The sequence below is a fragment of the Phacochoerus africanus genome, chromosome 2 (assembly GCF_016906955.1).
Source record: "Phacochoerus africanus isolate WHEZ1 chromosome 2, ROS_Pafr_v1, whole genome shotgun sequence".
Lineage (NCBI taxonomy): Eukaryota > Metazoa > Chordata > Mammalia > Artiodactyla > Suidae > Phacochoerus > Phacochoerus africanus.
In genome coordinates this window covers 129,060,363-129,087,904 of record NC_062545.1, presented here as the reverse complement: position 1 = coordinate 129,087,904, position 27,542 = coordinate 129,060,363, and the positions used below count along the sequence as shown (strand labels likewise).

Below are 27,542 nucleotides of genomic sequence, written 5' to 3'. Positions count from 1 at the left end.
CTAGTGATTAAGACTCAGTTTTGTCACTGCTGTGGCTCAGGTTACTGCTATGGCTCCAATTTGTTTGTTTTAGGGTCACACCTGTGGCATATGGAAGTTCCCAGGCTAGAGGTTGAATGTAAGCTACAGCTGCCCTGATATCACAGCCACAGCAATGCAGGATCCAAGCCATGTCTGTGACCTACACCACAGCTCATGGCAACATCAGATCCTTAACCCACTGAGCAAGGCCAGGGATCAAACCCGCATCCTCATGGATACTGGTCAGGTTTGTTACCACTGAGCCACAGTGGGAACTCCTGTGGCTCCGGTTTGGTCCCTGGCCCAGGAACTTTCTGTATGCCACAGACATAGCCAAAATAATTAATTCATATATTTAGCAAAGTTATTGGATTTAGGGTTAATATAAAAATTAATTATATTTCTGTATGTCACCAATAAACATATAAAATGAAATTTTAAAAAAGAAACTTTTTAGTTTTTTAAAAAAGTTTATTTTAGCTTTTTGCAAGTTACTTTTTTTTGAAGTATAGTTGATTTACAGTGTTGTGGTTGTTTCTGGTATACATCAAAAGTGATTCAGCTATACATATGTATGTCTTAAGAATAGTCTATAAGAAGAACAAAACTTAGTGATGTCCACCACCAGATACTAAGACTTATTTTAAAAATTATTATTGATAAATTAAGCACTGTGGTATTAGCACAAGAATGAACAAATGGACCAATGGGACAGAATAGAGAATACAGGAACTGACCACATGTATATGGATATATATGGTCACTTGAGTTTTGACAAAGAGGATACTGCAATGCATAGGATAGTCTTTTTAATAAGTAGTGCTGCCTCAGAGGTCCCTTGTAGCACATCTCAGGTCACCGCTGTGGTGCAGGTTCGATTCTTGTCCCAGGAGCTTCCGCATGCGGCAGGCATGGCCAAAAAAATAAGTAGCAATGGCTTACTTGGATAGCCAAATGGAAAAATAATAACCTTGGTCCCCCATCTCACAAGGGAATTAAATTCAAGATTGATTGCTGATTTAAAATTTAAAGCTAATAAACTCTCCAGAAGAAAACAGGAGAATATATTCATGATGTAAAGTAGGCAGAGATTTCTTAAACTGGTTAACACCCCGAAAGCTAACCATAAATGAAGATGATAAATTGGGCTTTATTAAAATTAAGAACTTCAGTTAATTGTAAGATCAGTCATAAGAGTGAGAAGATGCACATACCATGCAACTTAGGACGTAATGTTACTTACAAACATTCTTATGTTTAAGGAAACGTGTATAAGAGTATTTGTTTATTATATTGAAAATTGAAAACATATTCATCACTGTGATAATATCAAGGCATAGGTACCATACACACAATGGAATAATATATAGGAGTTAAATGAATAAAGCTATATTTAACAACATGGATAAATTTCAGAAGCATAATGTGGAGGAAATAAATCAAGTTGCAGAATAGATATATTAAGATGCTGTGTTGGGAGTCCCCCAGGACCACCCTTAGGCTTGGTGATTCAACAGAAGAGCTCCCAGGACCTGGAAAACTGTTACACTCACAGCTACAGTTTAGTACAGCAGGACACTGAGTAAAATTGGTAAATGGAAAAAAATTTTAAATAAATAAAATTGGTAAATGGAAAAGCCTCATTGAGCAAGGTACAAGAGAAAGCAGATGCAAGATTCCACTTGTCTCCTTCCAGGGAAGTTGCATGGAGCTGTGCTTAATACTTCCAGCAAAAAAGTGTGACAACATGTGTGAAGTGTTACTAACCAGGGAATCTCATGTGATCCTTGGTATCCAGGGATTTTATTGGAGGTCACTGACATTGTGTGACTGAGGTCAGCTACTCAGACTGTAGCCCTACCTGCTTCCACCTAGCAAAAAGAAATATTCACCAAAAATCACTTTATTAAAGTAAGTTATCCAATCAAATTAGTATAGCATGGGCCCAAGGGTTCAGAACTTATCTCCCAAGATCCAAGCCAAGGGCCAGTCCTAAAGATAAGTCTTTCTTTGGAATTTATAGGCTTTCAGCAATCCAGGGTGCTGAGTTAACACTTTCCTGCCCACATACCATACATACAAAGTTTAAAGACCTGTGATTCAATGCTATTTATTAAGGAATACATAAATCCTTTTTTTTTTTCTTTTTCTCTTTTTAGAGTCGCACCTGCAGCATATGTAAGTTCTCAGGATAGGGTCAAATTGGAGCGGCTACTGGCCTATGCCACAGCCACAGCAGTGCAGGTCCCAAGCAGTATCTCTGACCTACACTGCAGTTCGTGGCAATGCCAGATCCTTAACCCACTGAGCAGGTCTGGGGTTTGAACACACATCCTCATGAATACTAGTCAGGTTTTTTACTACTGAGCCACGACAGGAACTCCTTTTTTTTTTTTAATTGAAGTTGATTTATAATATGTTAATTTCTTTTCCCTGTGTATAGCAAAATGATTCAGTCTACATGTATAATTGAAATATTCTTTTTAAAAAATATTGGGTTCCATTGTGTTTTACCATAGGATATTGAATATAGTTTGCTGAGCTATAGTAGGAACCTTATTTATACATCTATATGTGATAGCTTAAATCTGCTAACCTCAGCTTCCCACTCCATCCCTCTTCCACCTCCCCCTTGGCAACCACAGTCTATTCTCTGTGTATATGAATCTGTTTCTATTTTGCAGATAGGGTCATTTGTGCCATATTTTAGATTATACATATAAGTGATATAGTATTTGTCTTTCTCTTTCTGACATTTCACTTAGTTATAAAAATCTCTAGTTGCATCCATGTTGCTGCAAATGGCATTATTTCATTTTTCATGACTGAGTAGTATTCTATTGTGTATATGTACCACATCTTCTTTATCCATTCATCTGTCAGTGAACATTTAATTTGTGTTCATGCCTTAGCTATTGCGAATAGTGTTGCTGTGAACATAGGGGTGCATGTATCTTTTTGAATTATAGTCTTGTCCAGATACATGCCCAGGAGTGGGATTGCTGGACCATATAGTAATTCTATTTTTAGTTTTCTGAGAAACCTCCATAGTACTTGCACTAACTAACATTCCCACCAAAAGGGTAGAAGTGTTCCCTTTTCTCCTCACCCTCTCCAGCGTTTGTTATTTGTAGACTGGTTTTTTTGTTTTGTTTTTTGTTTGTTTGTTTTTGTTTTTGTCTTTTTTTAGGGCCACACTTGCAGCATAAGTAAGTCAAATCAGAGCTGCAGCTGCTGGCCTATGCCACAGCCACAATGTGGGATCTGAGCCATTGTCTGTGACCTACACTGCAGCTTGCAGCAACACTGGATCCTTTAACCCACTGAGTGAGGCCAGGGATCAAACCTTCATCATCATGGATTCTGCTCAGCTACAATGGGAACTTGTATTTGTAGACTTTTTAATGATGGCCATTCTGACTGGTGTGAGAATGGCCATTCTCATTGCAGTTTTGATTTGCATTTCTCTAATAATTAGTGATGTTGAATATCTTTTCATGCGCCTATTGGCCATCTGTGAATACATAAATCTTCATGGGGTTTCTGAACACCCAATTTAAGGTAGAGGTTACTTTGTGGTAGGAGTGGAATGCTAGGGAAAGGGACCCAAGGAACTTTAATTATATCTTTAATGTTTTATTTATTTAAAAGTTCTGAAACAAATATGGCAAAAAAATGTTAATATTTGACAAAGCTCTGGATGATGGGAGTATGTTTGTTATATTCTCCACACTTCTCTATCTGAAAATATTTAATAATAAAAAATGGAAAAATCTTTTAAACTTTCATAAATGTAAGTCACAGTGCTACATTAAAAAGAATTTTTTGTGAAATATTTGAATAAGTAATTACTCCATTCTTCATTATACTATATTTTACATCACTGCTTGCTTAATCTTTAAATCTTCTGTTTCTTCAATGTTTCTTTGATTTATCAGTCTTTGCCTCCAGTTTATCTTCAAAGAAGATCTTGAATCATCTTTAGTATCATTAGTTGAAGTCTTTTTCATGGAGGTTGCTAATCTCCAGATCACTTAGCTGTTTTTTGGGATTTTTTTCTTGTTCCTTCATTTGGGTCATATTTCTCTTTTTTCATTTTGTATAAATTTTTGTATGGTCTCCTTTTTCAGGCTATAGGGTTGTAGCCTCTCTGGTTTCTGGTGTCTGCCCCCTTGTGGGTGAAATTGGTACAGGGGTTTGTTGCAGGATTCTTGATGGAAGGGACTGGTGCTTGCCCACTGGTAGCTGGAGCTGATTCTTGTCCCTCTGGTGGGTGGGGCTTTGTCTCTGGGTGTGATTATAGGCCACTGTGTACCTAGGCGGATTTTAGGCGGCCTGTTTGCTGATGGGTAGGGCTGTGTTCCCACCCTTTTTGTTGTTTGGCCTGGGGCTTCTCAGCCATAATGGGTGGGGCCAAATTTTTTTCAACATGGACACCTTCAAGGGAGTTCACGCTGATAACTATTCCCCAGACCTCTACCTTCAATATCCTTCCTCCATGGTGAGCCACAGCTGTCCCCTGTTTTCCCAGGAGAGCCTCCAAGACTTGCAAAAAGGTCTGACCCAGATTTGTAAAGAGTCTCTGTTTCACCCTAGGACCCAGTGCACAGAAAATCCTATATGCGCCCTCCTAGAGTGGAGTCTCTGTTTCCCCTAGTCCTGTGGAGCTCCTGTGCTTAAGCCCTGTTGGCCTTCAATGCCAAATGCTGCAGGGGCTCCTCTTCCCAATGCCAGGCCCCCGGTGTGGGAACCTGGCGTGGAGCTCAGAACTCTCACTCCTGTGTGAGAGCCTCTGCTATAGTTACTTTATAGTCTGTGGGTTGCCACCTGGTGGGTATGGGATTGCTTATATCGCTAAAGCACCCCTCCCATTCCCAGCACAGAGGTTCAACTGCTCTTTTGTGACTGTCTTGATGTGGCTTCTTTGTCTTTGGGTGTAGGATATCTTTTTTGATAGTTTCCAGTCTATTTTGCTGATGGTTGTTTAGCAGTTGGTTGTAATTTTGGTGTTTTCGTGAGAAAAAGTGATTAAGTCCTTCAACTCTGCCATCTTAATCCCGTCTCCCTTCAGTATAGTATAATGTTGTCTTGTGATGATACTTTTTTCTTTCTTTTTTTTTAGGGCCGCACCCACAGCATATGGAAGTTTGCAGGCTAGGGGTCAAATCAGAACTGCAGCTGCCAGCCTACGCCACAGCCACAGCAACTTGGGAGCCAAGCCATGTCTGTAACCAACACCACAGCTCATGGCACTGCCAGATCCTTAACCCACCAAGTGAATGAGTGAGGCCAGGCATCGAACTCTCATCCTCATGGATGCTAGTCAGGTTCTTAACCCACTGAGCCATGATGGGAACTCCAACTTTTTTTCTTGATATGGATTTGAAAAGGCATAAAAGAATCAAGTTTGGCATAAAAGAATTTGTTAATCATTTATTTTATTGCCTTGTGTATTCCAAATTAAATAATTAATATTGGAGGATATTTGCATACCAAACTTGAAATGTAGTGTCATTAGATTAATACAGTGGTTATATATATATATATATATATACATATAAAATGTGTGCCTGGTATTAGTTCTTCAAAAATTATCTAATTACTTCCCACCTCAGGCCCATTTATCCTAATCTGGTGCTAAGGATAGTTTAGTAGGTTTGGTGGAAGATAAAAAGAAGATGCATGGAGTACAATGTTTTATCTTCAAGCAAATTAAATTGTGTACTTCCCTTCCCTTTTTCCTTCCCACCATTGTATTGGTCTTAAGGAAAAAAAATAACAAAATAACAAAAAAGCAGCCTGTAAAGAAGGGAAAAGAGCAGTTGAACCTCTGCACTGGGAATGGGAGGAGTGATTCTTCAGATGCCATTAGCAGTAACTTCTAGTGACCATGCTTCTTTCATTTCCTTGGTTTCTCTTTACTTTCTGTAAGTTTGGTAAACTGACAGATACTTTTCTGTGTCTACTACATGCAAGTCTTAAACTTTTAGATGAAGAATAATTGTGGTCTTTTTGCCCAAAATGTTCCCAGTGATGAAATCAAAGAAACTCATTAGTTAGTTCCAAAGCCACTCATTAGTGTTCCCTATATTTAGTTTTGTGAGGAAAGCTGATAGTAATATTTTTGTCATAATTTGCACACCTCATCTTCCCAGCCTCATGAATCTAACTCATGTCTCAACAATTATAAGTTATTACTTGTCATGGACCTTGAGGGTACTTGAAATAGTCAAAACTGTGGGTGTTAAATTGAATAATGCAAGAGTCAGTTGAGTGTGTTAAATGCCAAATGAATGGTACAGAATGAATACTACCGATAGATGAAAAAAAGTTTGCCTTCTTTAGAATAAAATTCCATGTTCTTTCTTCTCTAGAGTTATTATAACCAATTCAGAATGATTCATTTTGTTTATAAGTGGTTATATATTAAAAGAATGATATGAAAAATAGAAGTTTCTTTTTAATAGAATAATTGAAAAATTGAAACCCATAAATGAATCTTGAACTAATAAAGTAAAAAAATGATTTATCTTGGTTTGATTTATAATACAGAATTAAAATATGTGCTCTAGTTCTTATGACTGAACTAGATTGTGATTGAGAAATGTTTACTTATTTGTCATTATCCTTTCATTTTCTACAGGTTTTTAAAGTTTTCAGTCTGATGTTAAAGATGTTTTAAAGAATATCTATCATTCTTATTCTTATAGAAAGACATATAGAATGTATTTAAATACATATTATTTAAAGTGAACTGAAAAGTGTGTTAATAATCTCTTATGATTTGTTCTTCCAACTTCATATTGCTGAAAGACATTCAAAAGCTAGTGTATGTGTTGCTGCTTCCTTTGTGGGCCTGTGTTTAAACTGTTGAGATGAAGCTATCTGGTTACTGATAGGCTCTAAATTAATCATTTTCAACCAGCCACCAGAGTGAAAATGAAATATTCAAGTACACAATTGAATTTTGTGGAGTTCCCTTGTGGCACAGCACTTTAAGGATCTGCCATTGTCACTGCAGTGACTTGGGTCACTGCTGTGGTGTGGTTTCAGTCTCCGGCCCAGGAACTTCTGCATGCCACAGGCACAGCCAAAAAACAACTTGTGTCCAGCTAGGGAATAATATGTTAATTATATTTAGTTTGGATCACCAAATATCCTTATATTATAGCAAAATTCAATTGTTTTAGCAGGTTTTTTGTTTTTTGTTTTCTCCCACGCTTATGACATGCTGAAGTTCCCAGGCTGGGGACTGAACCCACGCCACAGAAGCCACCACAGAACAATGCTGGATCCTTAACTGCTAGGCCACCAGGGAACTTCCTGCACACAGCTTTAACATTGTGGTTACTGAGAGAAATGAATTAAAAATCTTTAAATAGGTAAAATGCTGTAGAGATGAAGTCTAATATTTAATTCCCATTGAAACACATCTCAGGTTTATACCATAATGTGATTACTTTACCCTCAATACTTTCTTTTTCCCTTATTAAATATAATCATTCCCCAAGGTCATGCCTTTGATTTACAGCTGTTTTCTGTAAATAGTTACTTTCAAAGAGAAATTATCTTCTAATAATTTCACTTGTCATCTTCACATTTATGAGTCTTAAATCTACACATCTAGCCCTTGATTTGCAACCAGAGTCTAGTTCCATATTTCCATGTGTCTGTAAAATATTTTATTTGGAAATCTTATTGTAATCCTAAACTCAGTATATCTGAAGCAGCATTTGCTTTCCTGTACCCTCCCAATTGTTCCATTTGGGCTATAAAGACCATTATTTTAATTTCCAGGCTCGGATTATAGAATCATTCATTGACTCTTTCTACTCCATTGTGCCATGTATTGTTTGTCACTTTTAAATGTATTTGACTCATCTCTTCCTAACATACTCCTCTGGTATCTTCCTAGTCTAAATCCTCATAGGTCCTTAGTTAAATGGGTAGTGGAGTGCTATGGTTCATAAAGCAGATTAGATTCCTCTTCTCAGAGAGATTAAATATGACAACTGCCTATTGCCTCCTACATAAAGTTCATCCTTCGTCTGTCAAATAGAAACCAACAGTAGCAACAGTCTCCATGTCACTTTCTAGATCACTGTGTTACAGCACACATAGCATCACAAATAATTATATTTCTTACATGGTTGTCTCCCTTACTACACTGAGTTATGGAGATGGAGATGGTAAGTTTATTTTTGTATCACAGTATCTAGCGTAATACGTATCACACACAACAATGAACCTTTGTTGGATAGATGGATGAAAGAGTATTTTAGATACTTTTGTCATTTATTCTAACAGTAACCTTGTAAAGTAGATATAGGAAGTCTTTTAAATCTCTAACTTCATTTTTCACCTCTTTTTTTTTTTAATATCCCAGCAGAATAAATCTCTTACTTTAAAGGTCAATTCTCAATTTACTTGTCAAAACTTCCTCTTTCAGGAGTTCCCATTGTGGCTTAGTGGATTAAGAACCCTACAGTGTCTGTGAGGATGCAGGTTTGATCCCAGGCCTCTCTCAGTGGGTTAAGGATCCAGTGCTGCTGCAGGCTGCAGCGTAGGTTGCAGATGTGGCTCGGATCTGGTGGTATTGTGGCTGTGGCATAGTCCAGCAGCTGCAACTCCAACTTGACATCTAGCCCAGGACTTCCATATGCTGCAGGTGCAGCCATAAAAAGAAAACCAAAAATAAATAAATAAAATACCCCCCCCCAAAAAAACCCAAAGCAAACAAACAAAAAACCAAAAAAAAAAAAAACTTACTTTTTCTACTTTGTGGTATAAATCCAGTTGAATTAATCTCTTTACTGTCTCCTGAATACTCCATCTTCATTCTTACTTTTTTGAATGCTTCTTTCCTTCTTTCTGTCATGGTCCAATATATTTGCCTCTTTTTGAGTCCTTCCTTTCTAGCTCTAACCCACATTGATTTCTCCCTTGTATAATTTTTTGCAAATATTTTGCTCAAAAATCATGTGATTTAGTAGTCTGTTGTATTAATCAGCATTATGCATTTTTATTTATGTAGTCATATTCATTCACTGTCTTCTGTGAAGTTTGTCTGATAACCACAAGTTTATGTTGTTGGCTCTCTTTTTTTTTTTTTCCCTTGTCTATCATAGTGTGTATATGACAACATTAATTACTACTTTGGTCATCCATTCTTGTTATTGGTTTTCTGATAATCTCTGAGTGTCACTGTAATTGTAGTATGAAAACTTTATGACTGAATTCAAGCTAATGTTATCATCACACACCTTTAAAAAACAGAAGAACTTTGTAAAATGTTCTGTTGGGATATTATAATAGGTACAGGACAGCCATTTCTTTGATTAATATACCACGTCTGATAGTAATAGTTAAATTGGCTGTATTTTAGAGTAAATCTTTTAGGCTAATTTTTTGGTCTTTTATAACTCTGATAAAGAATGAAAATATTTTCTTGGAGGAAATAGTGTACCTGGAGAAACTCACTAGTAACTACCATTTTAAAATGTTTTTATGTTTAAAACAGTAATTCACATTATATAAAGATGACTTAACTGTTTCAGGTATTTTGTCCATAATATTGCATATTAAGAAAAAGAAAATATAGGAGCCCCTGTCCTGGTGCAGTGGAAACAAATCTGACTAGGAACCATGAGGTTTTGGGTTCCATCCCTAGCCTCAATCAGTGAGTTAAGGATCCGGCATTGCTGTGAGCTCTGGTGTAGGTTGCAGATGAGGCTCGGATCCTGTGTTGCTGTGGCTATGGTGTAGACCTGCATCTGTAGCTCTGACTGGACCCCTAGCCTGGGAACTTCCATATGCCATGGATGCAGCCCTAAAAAGCAAAAAAAAAAAAAAAGAAGAAAAAGAAAAGAAAAACAAAATATAGATTACTGTAAATCTCCCTTTTTCTTTTTACACTAGCCTCATTTATCATTAGAGAAACAGCTAATAATAAAAACCACCAAAAAAAATTTTTTTTGTATTACTATTGTTAGGAGACATGGTTTCTTTCTCACAAATAGCTTACCTGTTCTTCTGTTGTCACTGTTTTTCCTTTTAACTTTTATATAACCATTTGTTTTCTTTATTATTTTCTTTTCTAACTTTATTTTATCAACTTTCCATTTATTTATTTGCTGTATATACCAAACTCTATTCTAGAGTAGGTTTAAGATGACATTGTGCTCTTATTTTTTTATCTAAACGTGGGAAACCTGGGAGCAACCAGGAATCATGCTCTTTTTTATTAATGCCATTTACTTCAGTCTCCTATTGTAGACTGTTTCCTGAACCCACCCCAAAAATAGCCTTTGTGAGTAAAATTTGTTAACTATTCTCCTGATTGACTTTTTTTTTAATTGCAATATAGTTGACTTACAATATAATTGTCAGGTAGTTCAAAATTTGTATAGATTAGCCTCCATTTAAAGTTATTATAGGGAATTTCTGTTGTGGCTTAGCAGTAACCCAACTAGGATCCATGAGGATGCAGAACTTCCATATGCCCCAGGTGCAGCCCTAAAAAGAAAAGATAAATAAAGTTATTATAAAATATTGGCTATATTCCTGGTGTTGAACAATATATCTGTTAATTTATTTATTTATTTTGCTTTTTAGGGCTGCATCCATGGCATATGAAGTTCCCAGGCTAGGGGTCCAATCAGAGCTACAGCTGCCAGCCTACACCACAGCCACAGCAACACCAGATTTGAGCCGAGTCTATGACCTACAGTACAGTTCATGGCTACACCGGATCCTTAACCCACTGATCGAGGCCAAGAATCGAATCCACAACCTCCTGATTCCTAGTTAGATTCATTTCCACTGTGCCACAATGGGAACTTCGTATTTGATACATAGTAGTTTGTACTTCTTAATCCCCTACCCTTATATTGAACCTCCCCCTTCTCTCTCCTCACTGGTAACCTCTATTTTGTTCTGTATATCTGTAAGTCTTGATTCTGTTTTGTTATATTCATTAATTTGTTTTACTTTTTAGATTCCACGTATAAGTGATAATAACATGGTGTTTGTCCTTCTCTATCTGACTTATTTCACTAAGCATAATACCTTCCCAGCCCATCCATGTTGTTGCAAATGGCAAAATTTCACTCTTTTTTTATAGTTAAATAGTATTCCATTGTGAGTGTGAGTGTGTGTGTGTGTGTGTGTATACCTCACATCTTTCTTTTAACTATTCATCTCTTGAGAGACAGGTAGCTTCCATATCTTGGCTGTTATAAACAAACTGTATGAGCATTGGAAAGCATATATGTTTTTGAATGAGTGTTTTCATTTTCTTCAGATGTATATCCAGGAGTGGAATTGCTGGATCACATGGTAGTTCTGGTTTTAGTTTTTTTGAGGAACTTTCATACTGTTTTCCCTAATGGCTGCATCAATTTCCATTCCCACCATCAGTGTACAAGTGTTCCTTTTTCTCCACACCCTCTCCAGCATTTATTATTTAGACTTATTGATGATAGTCATTCTGACCAGTGTGAGGTGATACCTCATTGTGGTTTTGATTTGCATTTCTCTGGTAATTACCAGTGTTGAGCATCTTTTCATACACCTGTTGGCCATCTGGATGTCTTCTCTTTTTTTGCTATTTTAGGGCTGCACCTGAAGCACATGGAGGTTCCCAGGCTAGGGGTTGAATTGGAGATGTAGCCACCAGCCTATGCCACAGCCTCTGCAGCGCCAGATACGAGCTGCAACTGTGACCTACACCACAGCACACGGCAACGCCAGGTCCTTAACCCACTCAGCGAGGCCAGGAATCAATTCCACATCCTCATGGACCTGCCTGATGATGTGGTAAGCCATCTCTAGAACTGACCAATACCTCCATAATTCTGTTTGTACTTGACCTTTCTTTCCAAGCAGAGGATGTTGTTAATTTTTTTCCTGATTTTTTCACTGCAATATGAATTTTAAAAATATAATTCTGGGAGTTCTCATTGTGGCTCAGTGGTAATGAACCCAACTAATATCCATGAGAATATGGGGTCAATCCCTGGCCTTGCTCAGTGGGTTAAGTATCTGGTGTTTCTGTGAGCTATGGTGTATGACACAGATGAGACTCGGATCTGGCATTGCTGTGGCTGTGGCATAGGCCGGCACCTGCAGCTCCGATTCAACCCATAGCCTGGAAACTTCCATATGCCATGGGTGTGGCCCTAAAAAGAAAAATAATCTAAAAGTTTTAAATATATCATAGAAAGTTTTTATAATTTCTTAAAGTCTTAAATTCTTATAACATCAGTAAGCTGTTATTCATATTTTAGGGATTTGAATAAGATTTACTTTTGTGCTACTTAGATTTAATGTCAAAATAGAGTTTAATTTGTTTTTGTGAGTCAGACCTTAGTTTCCTTAACATTTTTATTTTCAATGTCCAGTTGTTGAATATTGTTGGATAGCTTTCTATTTTAGATGTTATGTCTATTGCTCTTCTTGATTACCAGTTGTTAAGAATGTGTATGATATAATAGCCTTAAAACGTCCTCTGTCATTGGCTTTAAAAAATCTGATTTGAAGAGTTCCCATCATGGCTCAGTGGTAATGAACTCGACTAGTATCCATGAGGATGCGGGTTTGATCACTGGCCTCACTCAGTGGATTAAGGATCCAGTGTTGCCATGAACTGTGGTGTGGGTCACAGACGAGGCTCAGATGCAGCTTGGATCCTGCACTGCTATGGCTGTGATACAGGCCGGCAGCTACAGCTCCAAATCAACCCCTAATTTCCATGTGCCACAGGTGCTGCCCTAAAAAGACTATATATATATATATATATATATATATATATATATATCTTGTTTGGGAAATGATAAAAAATAAATCAGAATTACTTGGGATGTTTTTCAAGACACATAATACCACTAGGGATTCTCATAGTTTACTCTCTTTACTACCCCTCCTTGGAAATCCATGGCTATAGTGAATCACTGTTACTGAAGAAACTTGAGATAGCACTCTGGTATGTTAGTTTGTCTTAATATCCAAAAAGAAACTAACCTACAAGGTACTCATTTACTTTGATAAGAAAAGTTACCAAAATTATTCATGGAAAGGTATTTCATAAAGCAATAAATGGCTCTAAATTTCAAATGTGTAATGTATCTAGTAAAAAAAATTATTCTTCTCCTAAAGTGTTAAATTAGACAAATACTTTTATCAGAAGTTGTTGGTTATTAGGAAAGCAATTCTGAAAATTGTGCCCTTTTCTTTAAGAAAACATTGAAACCTTAAGTAGCAAGTACTTAAAATTAACAGAAAAGAGAAGTTCTTAAAATTACTTTCGGTCTTCATTCTTATTTCCTTTTGTCTTGGATAACCTTCACAAAATGTGTCTATTTTATAACCAGTACCCTGAAAGTTGCCAGGTTTCACTTGTCTACTTTCTGGTCTACCTCCAGTATAGGTCCCTTCTTTTCTTCTCTCTTTACTCTTGAATTAATCCTCTACCTACTTCACAGGCCGATTCTTTGATGAGAATGAATCCCCTGTTGATCCGCAGCATGGCTCTAAACTGGCGGATTATAATGGGGATGATGGTAACGTAGGTGAGTATGAGGCAGACAAGCAGGCTGAGCTGGCTTACAATGAGGAAGAAGATGGTGATGGTGGAGAGGAAGACGTCCAAGGTGAGCGTGGGCCTGGCCTCCATGCTGTGACCGTGAAATCCACCTCTAAGTTTTTTGGTTGAATTTGTGTAGAATTTTCCCCACTTACAAATAGCAGTACAATCTCAATACGAAGAGGTTCTCTGCAGTTTTTCATTTTTATTTTGAAAACCATTTTATGATAATGATATATGTAGATCTTTACATCATGTAATTATTTTCATTTTTACTTATTATTTTATATGTATTATTGATTATAGTTACAATTTGAAATGCAGACTCTTCAGAAATTTTAGAATTAAATTGTTTAAAATGGCTATGGACTTATCCAAGGAAAATATTCCCAGAAAATAATTCTTTTCCGGTTTCTCATCTGAAAGCATTTCATTATTCTAGGTACTAATATTGACCAGATAGCCACAAAGGGAATGGTCTCTTCCACACTGAAGATAAGTTTAGTTTCACTAATAATTCAGCATAGGAAGGCTGTTTTTGAATTTTTTTTCTGAGAGGTTGAAAATTTATACTTAACAATCAGTTTGTGAAGATTTGTCTGTTTTATGTTTAATACACAGATTCAACATATTTTCCTTGTTTACTTTGTTACTTCTGAGCTTTTAACTTAGTGAAAGTTCAGAATCTACTTGTGTGCATGCAGCCCTACCCATGCAGAGTATGTTTGCTTTACTGCAAGTTTTTAAGCCTGTTTTCTGCCTGCTTATATTGTTTCGTATTTTTGGTGGAGCTTTTTCTCTTTTCTATAAAAATTGATTATGAATTTAATGTGTGATGTATTCACTTTAATAATATGTTGCATGAATTATCTTTCAATGTAACCTGTCTTGATTTCTTCCTTAACTCTTTTTAAAGTAATTAAATTTTATTTCGGTTCATGACAATAATTGTTTTTATAAAACTTAGGAGAAAATATAATTGTCCTAGAATACCTCATAGTTAATAGAAAAGAGACACTGGAGACTCTCACTTCCACCTAGGTATTGTTTTGATAGTATATTCTAGTTTTGAAAGAATGATTTTTGAGAATAGAAAGATTAATAAATGCTAGAAGTTATATGAGGATATGTTAATGAGAACTTCTCAAACATTTTTTGGTATCATTGGAAAAACTTTTACTCATCCATTTTTCTACAATCTCATTCATTTTTCATACATTTTTTACCATTTCTTTCTCATTGCTTTTGTAATATGGATTATATTTGTTTGCAATTATATGTAAGGTTTGTTTAAGGCTTCTTCATGCATGCATATCATATCACCAATTAGATTGTAAGCTCTCCGAGGGCAGGAATTTTCATTTATTTTGCCTTCTATTTTGTTTGTATCCTTTTCTGCCTTTGTATTTACTCCTCTCCCTCCAGTAGTACTTAGCATACATAGGGCCCTTGGTAAATATTGTTAACTGATAATTTTATGCCTTTCTCATTGAGCTTTTACTCATAAATGTGTCTAAGTTAGTAACCATTAACTTCTGGTCTTATAATCTTGCTTGGTTTACATTTTAAACATTCTCCAGTTTTCTTTCATAGGGGCTTCTATCATCTCATTGGATAATTTTGAGGTTTTTATTAGAGAAATTAATTTAAACAGTAATTGAAAATCATACCTTATATTTGGCTTAATGTTGACCTTTATTACAAAATTTCAGTTTAATTTTTTGATGATTTTTATCCATTAATAGGTACATTTATCTTCAGTGCCTTCTTTCTCTCTTTCCTATGCTCTTTTCCCTCTCCCACCCCTAGTTCTCATTGCTACTTTCTACTTTAGGTCTCCAGTACGGTCATGCTGCCCCTGCTTCTCCTTTCACAAGAAAATAAATTCATCGATTCTATGGAATATAAGGAAATGACCTAAGCTGATATCTTCATGAAGTAGGGAGGGGATGGTTATATTTGGGGATTTCCTCATTTGCAAGTGAACCTTACTGGAGCTGTAGATTGCCATTTAACATTTTTTATCCTATTTTAAGGTTCACTAGATAAGGATAGGGCAGCTGCAAAAGGACTCCCTTATCATAGGGAACAGAAAGATGTAAGATCATCAGCTCCAGCAAATAAAGAGGGAGAAGTTTGGGTGAACTGACTGAAAAGGAATACTGGAGACCCAGTATTAACATGTTTAAATAATTTTAAACATGTTTTCAGAGATTCTTTAGGTATAATATTAACTGTCCAAAAAGTAGGGAGGGAGAATTATGGTTCTTCCCTAGTTTATCAACAATACGTATTCCAAATGTTTATTATTAAGTTAGAATATTTAGAATTTAAAAGCATTTCTTCATAACTTTAATGTAGAAATAATGCTTGGGTTCTCAGGCCAGTTTTCACTTGCAGCCAAAGCAGGCAGTAATGGAAAAAACATTAGCCTGAAAATTAAGAGATCAACTGTATTTTCCTTTTCAACTCATTTGTACTCTTTGGGCCACCATTTTTCATCTCTAATGTGAGAGTTTTTAACTATAATAGTCTTTCTCAGTTCTAAAATTCTGTGGTCACATTCACAGTGGAATCATTATATATAACACAAGTACTAGGGACAAAGATGTTTCATATCTCAACATGCTTGAAACACCGTCTTACCCTAAACCCTGGAAAGAAAGTGGAAACTTTATTGCCACCATTGAAACTCTGCAGCCAGAGATATCAAAAATTGAAGCATGTACTTCAGAAGCGCTATTTAGGTTCTAGCAGTAGGGGTTCTGCTCTGCTCTCCCTAGTATTAGGAGCAGTTTTCTTAAGCTGTTGAGTCCCTTGAATTAGAGATTCTAGCTGCAGGACTGAGGTTCTGGCTTCAGCTAAGGACACTGGATTTGGTCTCTGAAATTCTGGATTATGATATGGAGGCTTTGGCAGCATTTTTGCCAATAGGGAGCTAAAGAATTCCAGCTTTATCTCTGATTTCTGTCCATGCATATTGATCATTTGGGTCAGTCAGTATTACCTGCAGAGTGTTTTCTTGTAGAATTAAGTGAAGCCTGTTTTTCCTGTGTTTACAATCTTAGTTTATTTTGATTTTTAATTCCTGATTTCCTGAAGCATCCTAAAAGGAATATTATTTACATTAGTGTAAACACTTTTTTCCTGACTTATTATAGTGACCCATCCAAAAGATTAGCTTAAAGATTAGCTCTGAAAACACTGCACATCTGATGGATATAGCTTTTAATTCATTCTTTATTGTAAGAAGAATATGGATATTTACAAATTCCCATTAGTCTTATCTTTAATCCTATAGAAGTTCTAAGTTTTTTTAGTAGAATACGAAATGCACATTACTAAGTATATCTATGGAGGGAGGTTTAACCTAGTGCCTAAGTGCCTGGATTCTGGAGCCAGACTGCCTAGATCATCACTTACTAGCTTTGTGACCTTGTAAATTACCTATACCTCTATGCCTCAAAACCCTCATCTGTAAAATAGGGATAAATATATTACCTAACTCAACAATTGTTATGTGGATTATAAGATATAAATATTCAGCACTTAGAACAAGGTCTTCCATACTGTAAGCTCTGTATAAGTGTTTGTTGAATAAAATAAATTTTTAAAAAAGTGAAAGCAAGTGTAGAATTTTTTCCCTGGGCTGCCTGCTTTAGAGGATAATTGAACTTTGGGCCCATGGATTAATTTATACATTTTTAGCAAAGCCTCACTGCCTTATATCCCCAAAGCATTCTTGCTTGGTAGAGTTTGCTTTATAGAAATGGTCTTTCCTTGACTTAAGAGCAAATTTAGAAATTATCTGATAAATTATGAATATTTTAATATTTCCTTTAAGAGTGTATATTGATGAGCTATTTACAGATTTAGCTGCTTTTTGTAAATGAAATATTAGTATATATAATTATTTTTAGTGGTTATCTGTTATTCTGTATCAGATTAGGTAATTTTGTAATGTCATACTTATAGATAAATGGAAAGAGGTTGTTGGTAGAAACTTGAATTCTGGTTAGAATAACTATACTGAAAGTGGACTCTGGTTAATGTAGATGATAGCTCAATGAAAAAAAAAAGAAAAAGGCAGTCAAAAGTCCAATGAAATTCTGAAAAGCAATGTGAAGGCACCATGTTAAAACTATGCTAAATAAAGAGCATAAATATGGAGTTCCCGTCGTGGCGCAGTGGTTAACGAATCCAACTAGGAACCATGAGGTTGCGGGTTCGATCCCTGCCCTTGCTCAGTGGGTTAACCATCCGGCATTGCTGTGAGCTGTGGTGTAGGTCGCAGACGTGGCTCGGATCCCGTGTTGCTGTGGCTCTGGCGTAGGCCGGTGGCTACAGCTCCGATTCAACCCCTAGCCTGGGAACCTCCATATGCCGCGGGAGCGGTCCAAGAAATAGCAAAAAAGACAAAAAATAAAATAAAATAAAATAAAAAATAAAGAGCATAAATAGATAAAATCAAAAAACCCCTTACATTTATAGAGGACTTTGGAAGTGAAGACTGCCTCCTTATGCATTCATTTACTTTGAGGTAGGAAAAATAGTTGTTACCCCTCTTCTACTGAGAAGGTTATTAGAGCTATAAAGAGGTTTAGGAACTAGATCATGTTTGTTAAGTGTCTGAGCCAGTACTAGAATTCAGTTTTTTTATTCCTAGACTTCTTCTCTTACGTTGTTTTCTCTTAACAATTATTCATTTTAAAATCTCAAAAAGTAACACTATTTTTTCTATTTAATAACTTTCCTGTTTACATCAAGAAATTCTCCTTGATGTAGTAGCTTTTATTAACACTGCTCTCCTTTTCTTCCTTCCTTCTCCTCCTTCCCTTCTTTCTTTCTTCTCTCATTTAATTACTAAAAGTCCTGAAAGATGTCTTTATAGCAATAAGGTGAGGTCCCATAACATGGCTCCCAAGGAGACCTTTCTGGAAAGGTGCCGGTGAATATTTTCCATCTTAAAACTAAGATAATTTTTAAAGTACAAAGAGTTCTTTGATAAGTGAATGATTAGTATTATTTTCAAAATACAAATGTGATTATAGGTTTAATTTCATCCTTTACGTATAACAGGTTTAGAGTTATTCCTATTGAATTACAATATTAAAAATATGAACTCAGTTTGCTAGAATATGCAGAATGATTGCCTACAATTCTAAAAGAGAGTTTTTATAAACTTTAGAAATAAATTTTTGGGTTTTTTTTGTTTTTTGAGTTTTGTTTATTTCTAGGATACTTGCAATTATATGGAAGTTCCCAGGCTAGAGGTCAGATTGGAGTTGCAGCTGCAGGCCTGTACCACAGCCACAGCAACACAGGATCTGAGCTCCATATGTGACCTACCTATGCCAGATCCTTAACCCAGGGATCAAATCTGCATCCTCATGGATACTACTCAGGTTTTTAACCAGCTGAGCCAGAACGGGAACTCTAGTAGGAAAGTTACTGAAGCATAAGAGAAACTTAGTTTATTTGGCATTTTTTTTTTTTTTTTTTTTTTGCTGCGTCTGTGGCATTAGGAAGTTCCCGGGCCGGGATCAAACCTGTGCCACAGCAGCAACCCAAGCTGTTGCAGCGACAATGCCAGGTCCTTATCTTGCTGTACCACAAGGGAATTCCTGTTTGGCATTTTTAATGCCTAAATGTAAAGAAGAAATAAGATAACATCATTATGGAAAGTTGATACAGTATATATACCACATGGTACATACAAATACACATACATAGTACATACACCACATGGCATATTTTTTGGAGAAAATTTTAGCATAGGATATACTAGAGAAACTGAGAGTGGAAAACCTATCAAACCTAAAAGAGTGGATTTGAGAAACTATGGTATAAATATGAATTTGGAATCCAACATACAACTATTTAAATTATATAAAATTTATTTCCTAGATAGTTATGGTAGTAATATTTCAGTCTTTCAGAAACTAACCTATTGGAGAATTGTAACTGTGAACCAGAAAGTAACAGAAGTTATTTTTGAAGCTGTGGAGGAGCCCAAAGATTTCATTAAAAACCATGTACTAAAAAGGGAGCTTCTTAGGCTGATTAAAATACTAATTTGAGTACTCTCAGCACTTATTTCAAAACCTGTAGTTATAAATAACTATAAAATTAGAAAAGAAGAGAAGAATTGTTGGCAGTTAAGCTGAGATTAGTGATGTGACAGGTGATTATCAAGAAGGAGCCAGAAAAACATGCTAGTAGCCAATTAAGTAAAACTCCAAAGCACTATATGGAGTCATATGATATAGCTACTCAAAGTGACTTTGAGAATCTTACTGTCTAACAATATTATGTAGTAGGTTTTGGTAAAGAAAAGTTTAAATTTTGGGTTACTATATTCCATTTAGGAAGTTACTGGTAAGCTCTTTACAGACTAGCAAAGAAATTCACTAAAATGTTAAATTTGAGGATTGTAACTTTTATTTTCCTTTTATTTTCTAATTTTTACATGATGAGTATGATTAATTTTATGATGAGAAAAAAAATGTTTGGTTTTTAAAGGCATGAGAATGTATAAAGAGGAGTGCCCGTTGTGGTGCAGCGGAAATGAATCTGACTAGGAACCATGAGGTTGTGGGTTCGATCCCTTTCTCAGTGGGTTAAGGATCCAGTGTTGCCATGAGCTGTGGTGTAGGTCGAAGACATGGCTCAGATCTGGCGTTGCTGTGGCTCTGGCGTAGGCCAGCAGTTGTGGCTCCTATTTGACCCCTAGCCTGGGAACCTCCATATGCCGCAAGTGCAGCCCTAAAATAGAACTTAAAAAAAAAAAAAAAGAATGTATAAAGATTTCTACCAAAGCTTTAATTTAAAGGACTTTCATCTATATATATATAAAAATATTTATATAAAAGGATCAACTCCTCAGTACTTGTGGGTTCCTAAAACTTTATTAACTTGTTTCTTTCATCCTCTTTCTTCTTCCTTCCTTTTCTCTCTCCCTCCCTCTACCCCTTCCTCCCTCTCTCCTCATTCGTCCTTCCTTCTTTTCCTTCCATTCTTTCTTTCTTCTCCGTCATCACAAGATTTAAAATTAAGTGATCTTCCAAAACCGTTACAGACTTTTCAATCATTAGCCTAAAGCAGCTAAGAAATAGAACACTACTTGCAGAAGGTGTAAAATAATAAGTGGAAAACTACATTAAGGCCGAAGAGGAAAAAAAGAGGCATTATTTGATTGGATTTCTGTGAGTGATTTTAAAAATAATATTCTTGATACTTGATTATTTTCCTCACAGATGATGAAGAACGTGAACTTCAAATGGATCCTGCAGACTATGGAAAGCAACGTTTCAATGATGTCCTTTAAACTGTAAAGGAAAACTTCAAAAACCTAAAGTGCTGTAAAATGGAATCATTTCTACTTTGTCGATTTTGAGTTTTGTTGTAAAGATCAGTTGTATCAGCTGTAAAGATACATTGAGATAGATTTAAGGAAAAATTTTAATGAAGAAATGTATCCATGTACATATGTGAACTTTTCATATTGTATTATTAAAGCAGAGACTTCTGCAGTTATGTTACAGTTGAGCCAAAAACAAAGAAAGCAAAACTGTAATCTTTGCATTTAAAGCAAACTAATGTATATTTTACATTTTGTTGAGCCCAATTCTTTCCACAGGTAGACAAACAGGAAAAATGGTTGTACAGTTTATATGTTGCACATAGCATAACCATAATGAGAACAGTTATTAAGCTGAAAAACTTTTTATGCAGTAATATAGTCTTATTAGTCCAACAGGTGTTCTGTTTAATCCACCCTTCATCTCATGCTCTTCAGGGAATTATACCTAGAATAGTGACATAAAAAAGAGGGGAACCGGGAAGCCAAACACTGGGCAGCAGTGTACAAAATCACTTCCCTACTCCTTTTATTTTACATGAGTACTGATGTGTTTTGGCAGATAAGCTTTCAGCTGAGGCCTGATGGAAGTTGAGATAATCTGCAAAGACATAACAATATTTATGACTTATACCGTGCTTAGTTCATGAAATTTGAAATGCATGATTGACAATATATTTTCAGTTTTTATTTTTTCACATAATACCAGTACTGTTTAGTTATAACTAGTACTGGCTAAATTTTTTATATTTTCAGAGTTAAAGCTGGTGAAGATATTAATGATTTAAATGCCAGATTCTGAAAGAGGCTAAATCCACCTTGAAATGAATTTTTAATCAGTATTTCAAAGCTTCTCTGATAGTTTTAGTGATCTTATTTGACTAGACTTTTTCAGAAGTATTAAATAAGGAATTTTAACAGGTTTTTATTAATGCACAGATAAATAGAAGTACAGTGAGGTCTACAGCCATTTTATTAAAATAGTTTAAAAGTTTGTAATAAAGACAGAATCTTTGTATTTACTTAATATGTTAGCTGAGAACCCATAAAACTCATATTTGCTAGACTTACAAAATTATTTTAAATGCATTTGTCTTTTTTGACACTCTTCAGTAGAATGTGTAAGCTAGCTAATCCTTGTTTTCCGATTGAAAGCACTTTTAAATCTTACCCTCTTTCCCCCAAATAAAAGGTTTTGATCATGATAAATTTAAGCTTGTTAACTCTTGTTTTTCAGAAGGGCTGCTGTTAACTGCATGTAAACATGAGATGTTTTTTTTCTCCCCTCCTTGTACTCAGGTTCTAGTCAAAATTCAGACTTTAGAAAAAAAATACGTTGTTCACTTATTGGAGGTGCAAAAATTCTTAGACTTTGTTTAAAATTATTTGGCAACCAAGAGAAGATATAGTGGTTTACTAAAATTGTTTTTTTTACCATATCAAAGTAAGTGATTCATGCCTTTACTGTGTGAGTAGAGTCAGGTCTATAATGACTAGGTATGATAGTTCACAGAATTTTAAAAAGTGGAATTAAAGGGAATTGTACACTTTTTGGAATTTAGGGTGGGAAGATGAATCTAAAACATAGTCCTAGTAATACTTTATACTTTTTACACATGAAAACCATGAAATTTCCTGCCTTAGTTCCTTTGTCATTAAAAGCAATCACTTGGTTATATGGTAGCTATTACTTACACAGCAAAATTTCTTCAATTAGCAGTCTAGACATTTTGTAAACTGAGAAGTCATGGACCAATTGATAATATTTCTGACTGTATTAACATTTTAGTGCTATAAAATACTATGTCTCTTAAAATTCTGACATTTTGCAGTCTGTATTAGACATGCTGGTTTTACAGTGTTTTACTTTTGCCTTAAGATTTAGGTTTTTAAAATGTATTTTTGCCCTGAATTAAATGTAAATTTGGGAGTTCCCTGGTGGCTCAGTGGGTTAAAGATCAGGTATCACCGATGCGGCTCTGGTTGCTGATGTGGCTCAGGTTCAGTCCCAGGCCTAGGAATTTCCACATGCCATGGGTGCATGTAGAAAAAAAAGGGCGGGGGGAAATGTTAATTTGATGGAAACTCTGCTTTTAAAATCATACTTACTGGGTTCTAATAAATTAAAAATTAAACTTGTTTCTTACTATTTTGCTGATTCTGATACATAAACACACATCACACTCATGTGATGCAAATAGTTACATTTAACACTAAAATTTCAGTAAATTTAGAATTCATTTTAAGCAAAGCTAAACAAGAATGGCAGAAATTTTTACACTAAGCTGTTTACTCTAATGCTAGTTTATTCAACAAATTTTTAATGCTTCCTACATGCCCAGCATTGTTCTAGATAGTAAGAATATTGCAGTAGGTTAATATCGACCAGGTTTCTGGAGTTTACATTCAAGTGGGAGTTTACACTCAAGTATTTTATTTTTTTTTTCTTTTGTCTTTTTTTGTTGTTGTTGCTGTTTCTTGGGCCGCTCCCACGGCATATGGAGGTTCCCAGGCTAGGGGTTGAATCGGAGCTGTAGCCACCGGCCTACGCCAGAGCCACAGCAACACGGGATCCGAGCCGCGTCTGCAACCTACACCACAGCTCATGGCAACGCCGGATCCTTAACTCACTGAGCAAGGGCAGGGATCGAACCCGCAACCTCATGGTTCCTAGTCGGATTCGTTAACCACTGCGCCACGACGGGAACTCCCAACACTCAAGTATTATTCTATTCTCATGGAGTTTACATTCAAGTGGGAGCAGTCAAACAATATACATGTAAACACATAAATCAGATAATTTTATTTTTAAAAAAATTTTTTGGCATATTTAGCCATAGATTTTATTATATGGAATCAAATAATTTTAAATAGTGATATCATAAATAACTAAACTCAGTTCCAAATAACCAGTTTTCACATAACTGAAACACTGCAGTTATGAGGCTAGAGAATCATGAGCAAGAGGAGAGAAGAGAGACTCAAGTGTAGAAAGGGTAAGTAAGATACAGAGAACCTCCTAAGTTCAGGTTATTTGTTGCTGACCCACAAACACAAAATGCAGAACATAAAATACACATGGAAGGATGATTCCAGGTGAAATACACATGGAAGGATGATTCCAAATTCCTATCTAAAACATGTCTCCTTATTTTAAAACATATTAAGATTGTGTACCTTTTTGACTTTTCATTTGTATTATCCTGTACCAACAAAATTTGGTAGAATATGAGGGCAGAGAATCTGTAAACAACAACAGCAACATATTTATAAGGCAGATAGTCACTTCTCACAATGACTGCCCTTGGAAACTTCTTTCACGTCTTGCTGTACAGCTCCAGTAAGACAAACAGTATGACATGAATACATTTCTCAAGTCAAAGTTATTGAGTCTTAACATCACATTCAGTTCTAAATGGACTTAGGTCCAGGTCCTTTTAGTAGATTATTTCATTAAGAGTTCCAAATGAGGGGGAGTTCCTGTTGTGGCATAGTGGTTAACGAATCTGACTAGGAACCATGAGGTTGCGGGTTTGATCCCTGGCCTTGCTCAGTGGGTTAGGGATCCGGCATTGCCATGAGCTGTGGTGTAAGTTGCAGACTCGGCTCGGATCTGGCGTTGCTGTGGCTCTGGCGTAGGCCAGTGGCTACAACTCTGATTCGACCCCTAGCCTGGGAATCTCCATATGCCATGGGAGTGGCCCAAGAAATGGCAAAAAGACCAAAAAAAAAAAAAAAGTTCCAAAAGTTCCCATCATGGGCTCAGCAGTAGTAAACCCGACTAGTATCCATGAGGACACAGGTTTGATCCCTGGCTCCTCTCAGTGGATTAAGGATTTGGCATTGCTGTGAGCTGTGTTGTAGGTCACAAATGTGTCTCGGATCCCGAGTTCCTGTGGCTGTGGTGTAGGCTGGCAGCTGTAGCTCTGATTCAGTCCCTACCCTGGGAACTTCTATATGCTCCAGGTGTGGCCCTTAAAAGCAAAAAAAAAAAAAAAAAAAAGATTTCCAAATGAAAATTAAACCAACAAACCAGAAAAGGGGGGGGATTTAATGGTCCATGTAAGCCAACATCATATAGGGCAGGGCAGGTGTCTCCTGGACTTGGGGAGACAAGGATTGAATGCTGCCAAATTTGTTTCGCCAACTTCCATTACTGTTTCTTCTTTCTTTCTTTCTTTCTTTTTTTTTTTTTTTTTTAAGGCTGCACCTGCAGCACATGGAGGTTCCCAGGCTAGGGTCGAATTGGAGCTGTTGCTGCCGGCCTATGCCACAGCCACGCCAGATCTGAGCCGTGTCTTTGACCTACACCACAGCTCATGGCAACGCCTGATCCTTAACCCACTGAACGAGGCCAGGGATTGAACCCACAACCTCATGGTTCCTAGTCAGATTCGTTTCCACTGGGCCACGACAGGAACTCTCCATTACTGTTTCTTTCTATGCGTTACCTTCATTCTTTCACATCAGCTTCCCTCTCAAGGCTCTAACCAAGACTTCTAGCAGGTTGTATTTTCTTAGTTTTGTTACCTAAGGAGGGCTGCTCCTTTTTCCTTGTTTCCACTTCAAAAAATTCTGAGGGAAGGGAGGCTCCTGCTTCTGACTATGATAGCCCCTGGATTAGTAGCAACTATATAATTGGACAAAATATATTAAGCAGCTGCTTTCAGGTAGCACAAAACTAAAATTTCTGAGAGAAAGGAACTTAAGCACTTGAGCCCCACAATCACCTGCTTCCTATGGTATAAAGAGACTGGAGGGCTAAGCCAGGACGATAGTAATCACAGTGGGCAGCTGAAGCGTTGGAATCTATGGGATGGGGCATCGAAAAGGAGGAAGCTGTTCAGAAAGGCGGCCCCAGGAGTCCATAGAGGGGTCCCCACAAGTCCACGGCTGAGAACAGGCTGTATATAACTATAGCAAGACCACCTGATGCTTACCAGATAACAGTTGCTGCAAAGTTGAGACTGGAATGGAAACACCAAAGGTCAAGCAGTGTTGGCATAAAAACAGTGCTAAGGGACACTAAGTTTCTGGGCCTGCCAAGGTAGACATCTCCTTAACAACTGTGGGTTCCAGCTGAAACACTAGAAAGGTTGCGCTTTAGGAGTAAAGACTGCCGTAATGAGCTCTGACAAGATTGGCATGGGAGGGAGTTTCCTGGTGCCCTAGCAGTTAAGGATTTGGCATTGTCACTGCTGTGGCTTTGGTTTAATTTCAGGCCTAGGAACTTCCGTATCCCACAGGAGTAGCCAAAAATAAAATAAAATAAAATAAAATAAAAAAGTTGGCATGGGAGACAATCAAGCCTATACTAGTTTAAGGTGACCACTAAATAACTGAAGTACGTGCTAAAATAAGATCCATCAGGAGCTCCCATTCTGGCTCAGCAGTAACAAACCTAATATTCAAGAGGATGCAGGTTCAATCCCTTGCCTTGCTCAGTGGGTTAAGGCCTCGCTCAGTGGGTTAAGGATCCTGCATTGCTGTGAGCTGTGGTGTAGGTCACAGTCACGGCTTGGATCTGGCATTGCTGTAGCTGTGATGTAGGCCAGCAGATGTAGCTCCAATTCAACCCCTAGCCTGGTAACTTCCGTATGCCACAAATGTGGTCCTAAAAAGCAAAAAAAAAATTTTAAATAAAAATAAAAAATCAAGTGAAATCCTGATATTTAACCAATATATCAAAATATTATCATTTTAGTATGTAATCAATTTGGAATACTACTGAGATGTTTTATATTCTTTTATACTAAATCTGAAATCTAGTGCATACTTTATATTTACAAAACATCTTATTTTGGATACTAAATTGTCATTGGAAATATTTGATTGGGTAGAGTTCATGAAACTTATAGTTGAATACGTATGTTTACATACGTTCCAAGCACACTTAACAATAGACTTACTTTTTAGGGCAGTTTTAGGTTGACAGCAACATTGAGTAGAAAGTACAGAGCATCCCCACCTACCCCATTCCTACATACATACAGGCTGTCAACATCCTGCACCAGTGTAGAATTGTTATAATTGATAAACCAACAGTGACATAACATTATCAACCAAAGTCCTTAGTTTATGTCAGGATTCACACTTTTTATTGTATATCCTGTGGATTTGGATAAATGTATAATGACATATATCCATCATTATTATATCATATAGAATAGTTTCACTGCCCTAAAAATCCCTTATGTTCCATTTAGGCCTCCTCCTTTACCCCTAACCCCCTCAAAACCACTTATCTTTTTATTGTCTCTAAAGTTTTGAGTATTTCATAATATCATGTAGTTGGAATCATACAGTTATATAGCCTTTTCAGATTGACTTCTTTCACTTAATAATATACATTTAAGATTCCTCCATGTCCTTTCATGGCTTGATAGCTCATTTATTTTTAGCTGAATAATATTCCATTGTATGGATGTACCACAGTTTATCTACACCTACTGAAGGACACTTTGGTTGCTCTGAATTTTGGCAATTATGAATAAAGCTGCTATAAACACTTGTGTAGACGTAAGTTTTCAACTCCTTGTAGTAATTATTTAATAATTATTTCAGTAATCAGTTGGGGGT

General features: G+C 36.4%; 1 protein-coding gene across 2 annotated transcripts in view; it reads left to right on the top strand.

Moving 5' to 3' along the window:
* Nucleotides 1-23,102, top strand: part of GOLM2 (golgi membrane protein 2) — a 102,026-nt gene extending 78,924 nt beyond the window's left edge. Inside the window, exons 9-10 of one of the 2 annotated variants that reach the window (XM_047766487.1) lie at nt 13,503-13,670; nt 20,860-23,102. In XM_047766487.1, the coding sequence (XP_047622443.1) occupies nt 13,503-13,670; nt 20,860-20,930 (239 nt within the window). In that variant the 3' untranslated portion in view covers nt 20,931-23,102. The remainder of the gene's footprint in view (nt 1-13,502; nt 13,671-20,859) is intronic. The other variant, XM_047766488.1, reaches the window with a different exon arrangement.
* Nucleotides 23,103-27,542: the final 4,440 nt, after the last annotated feature.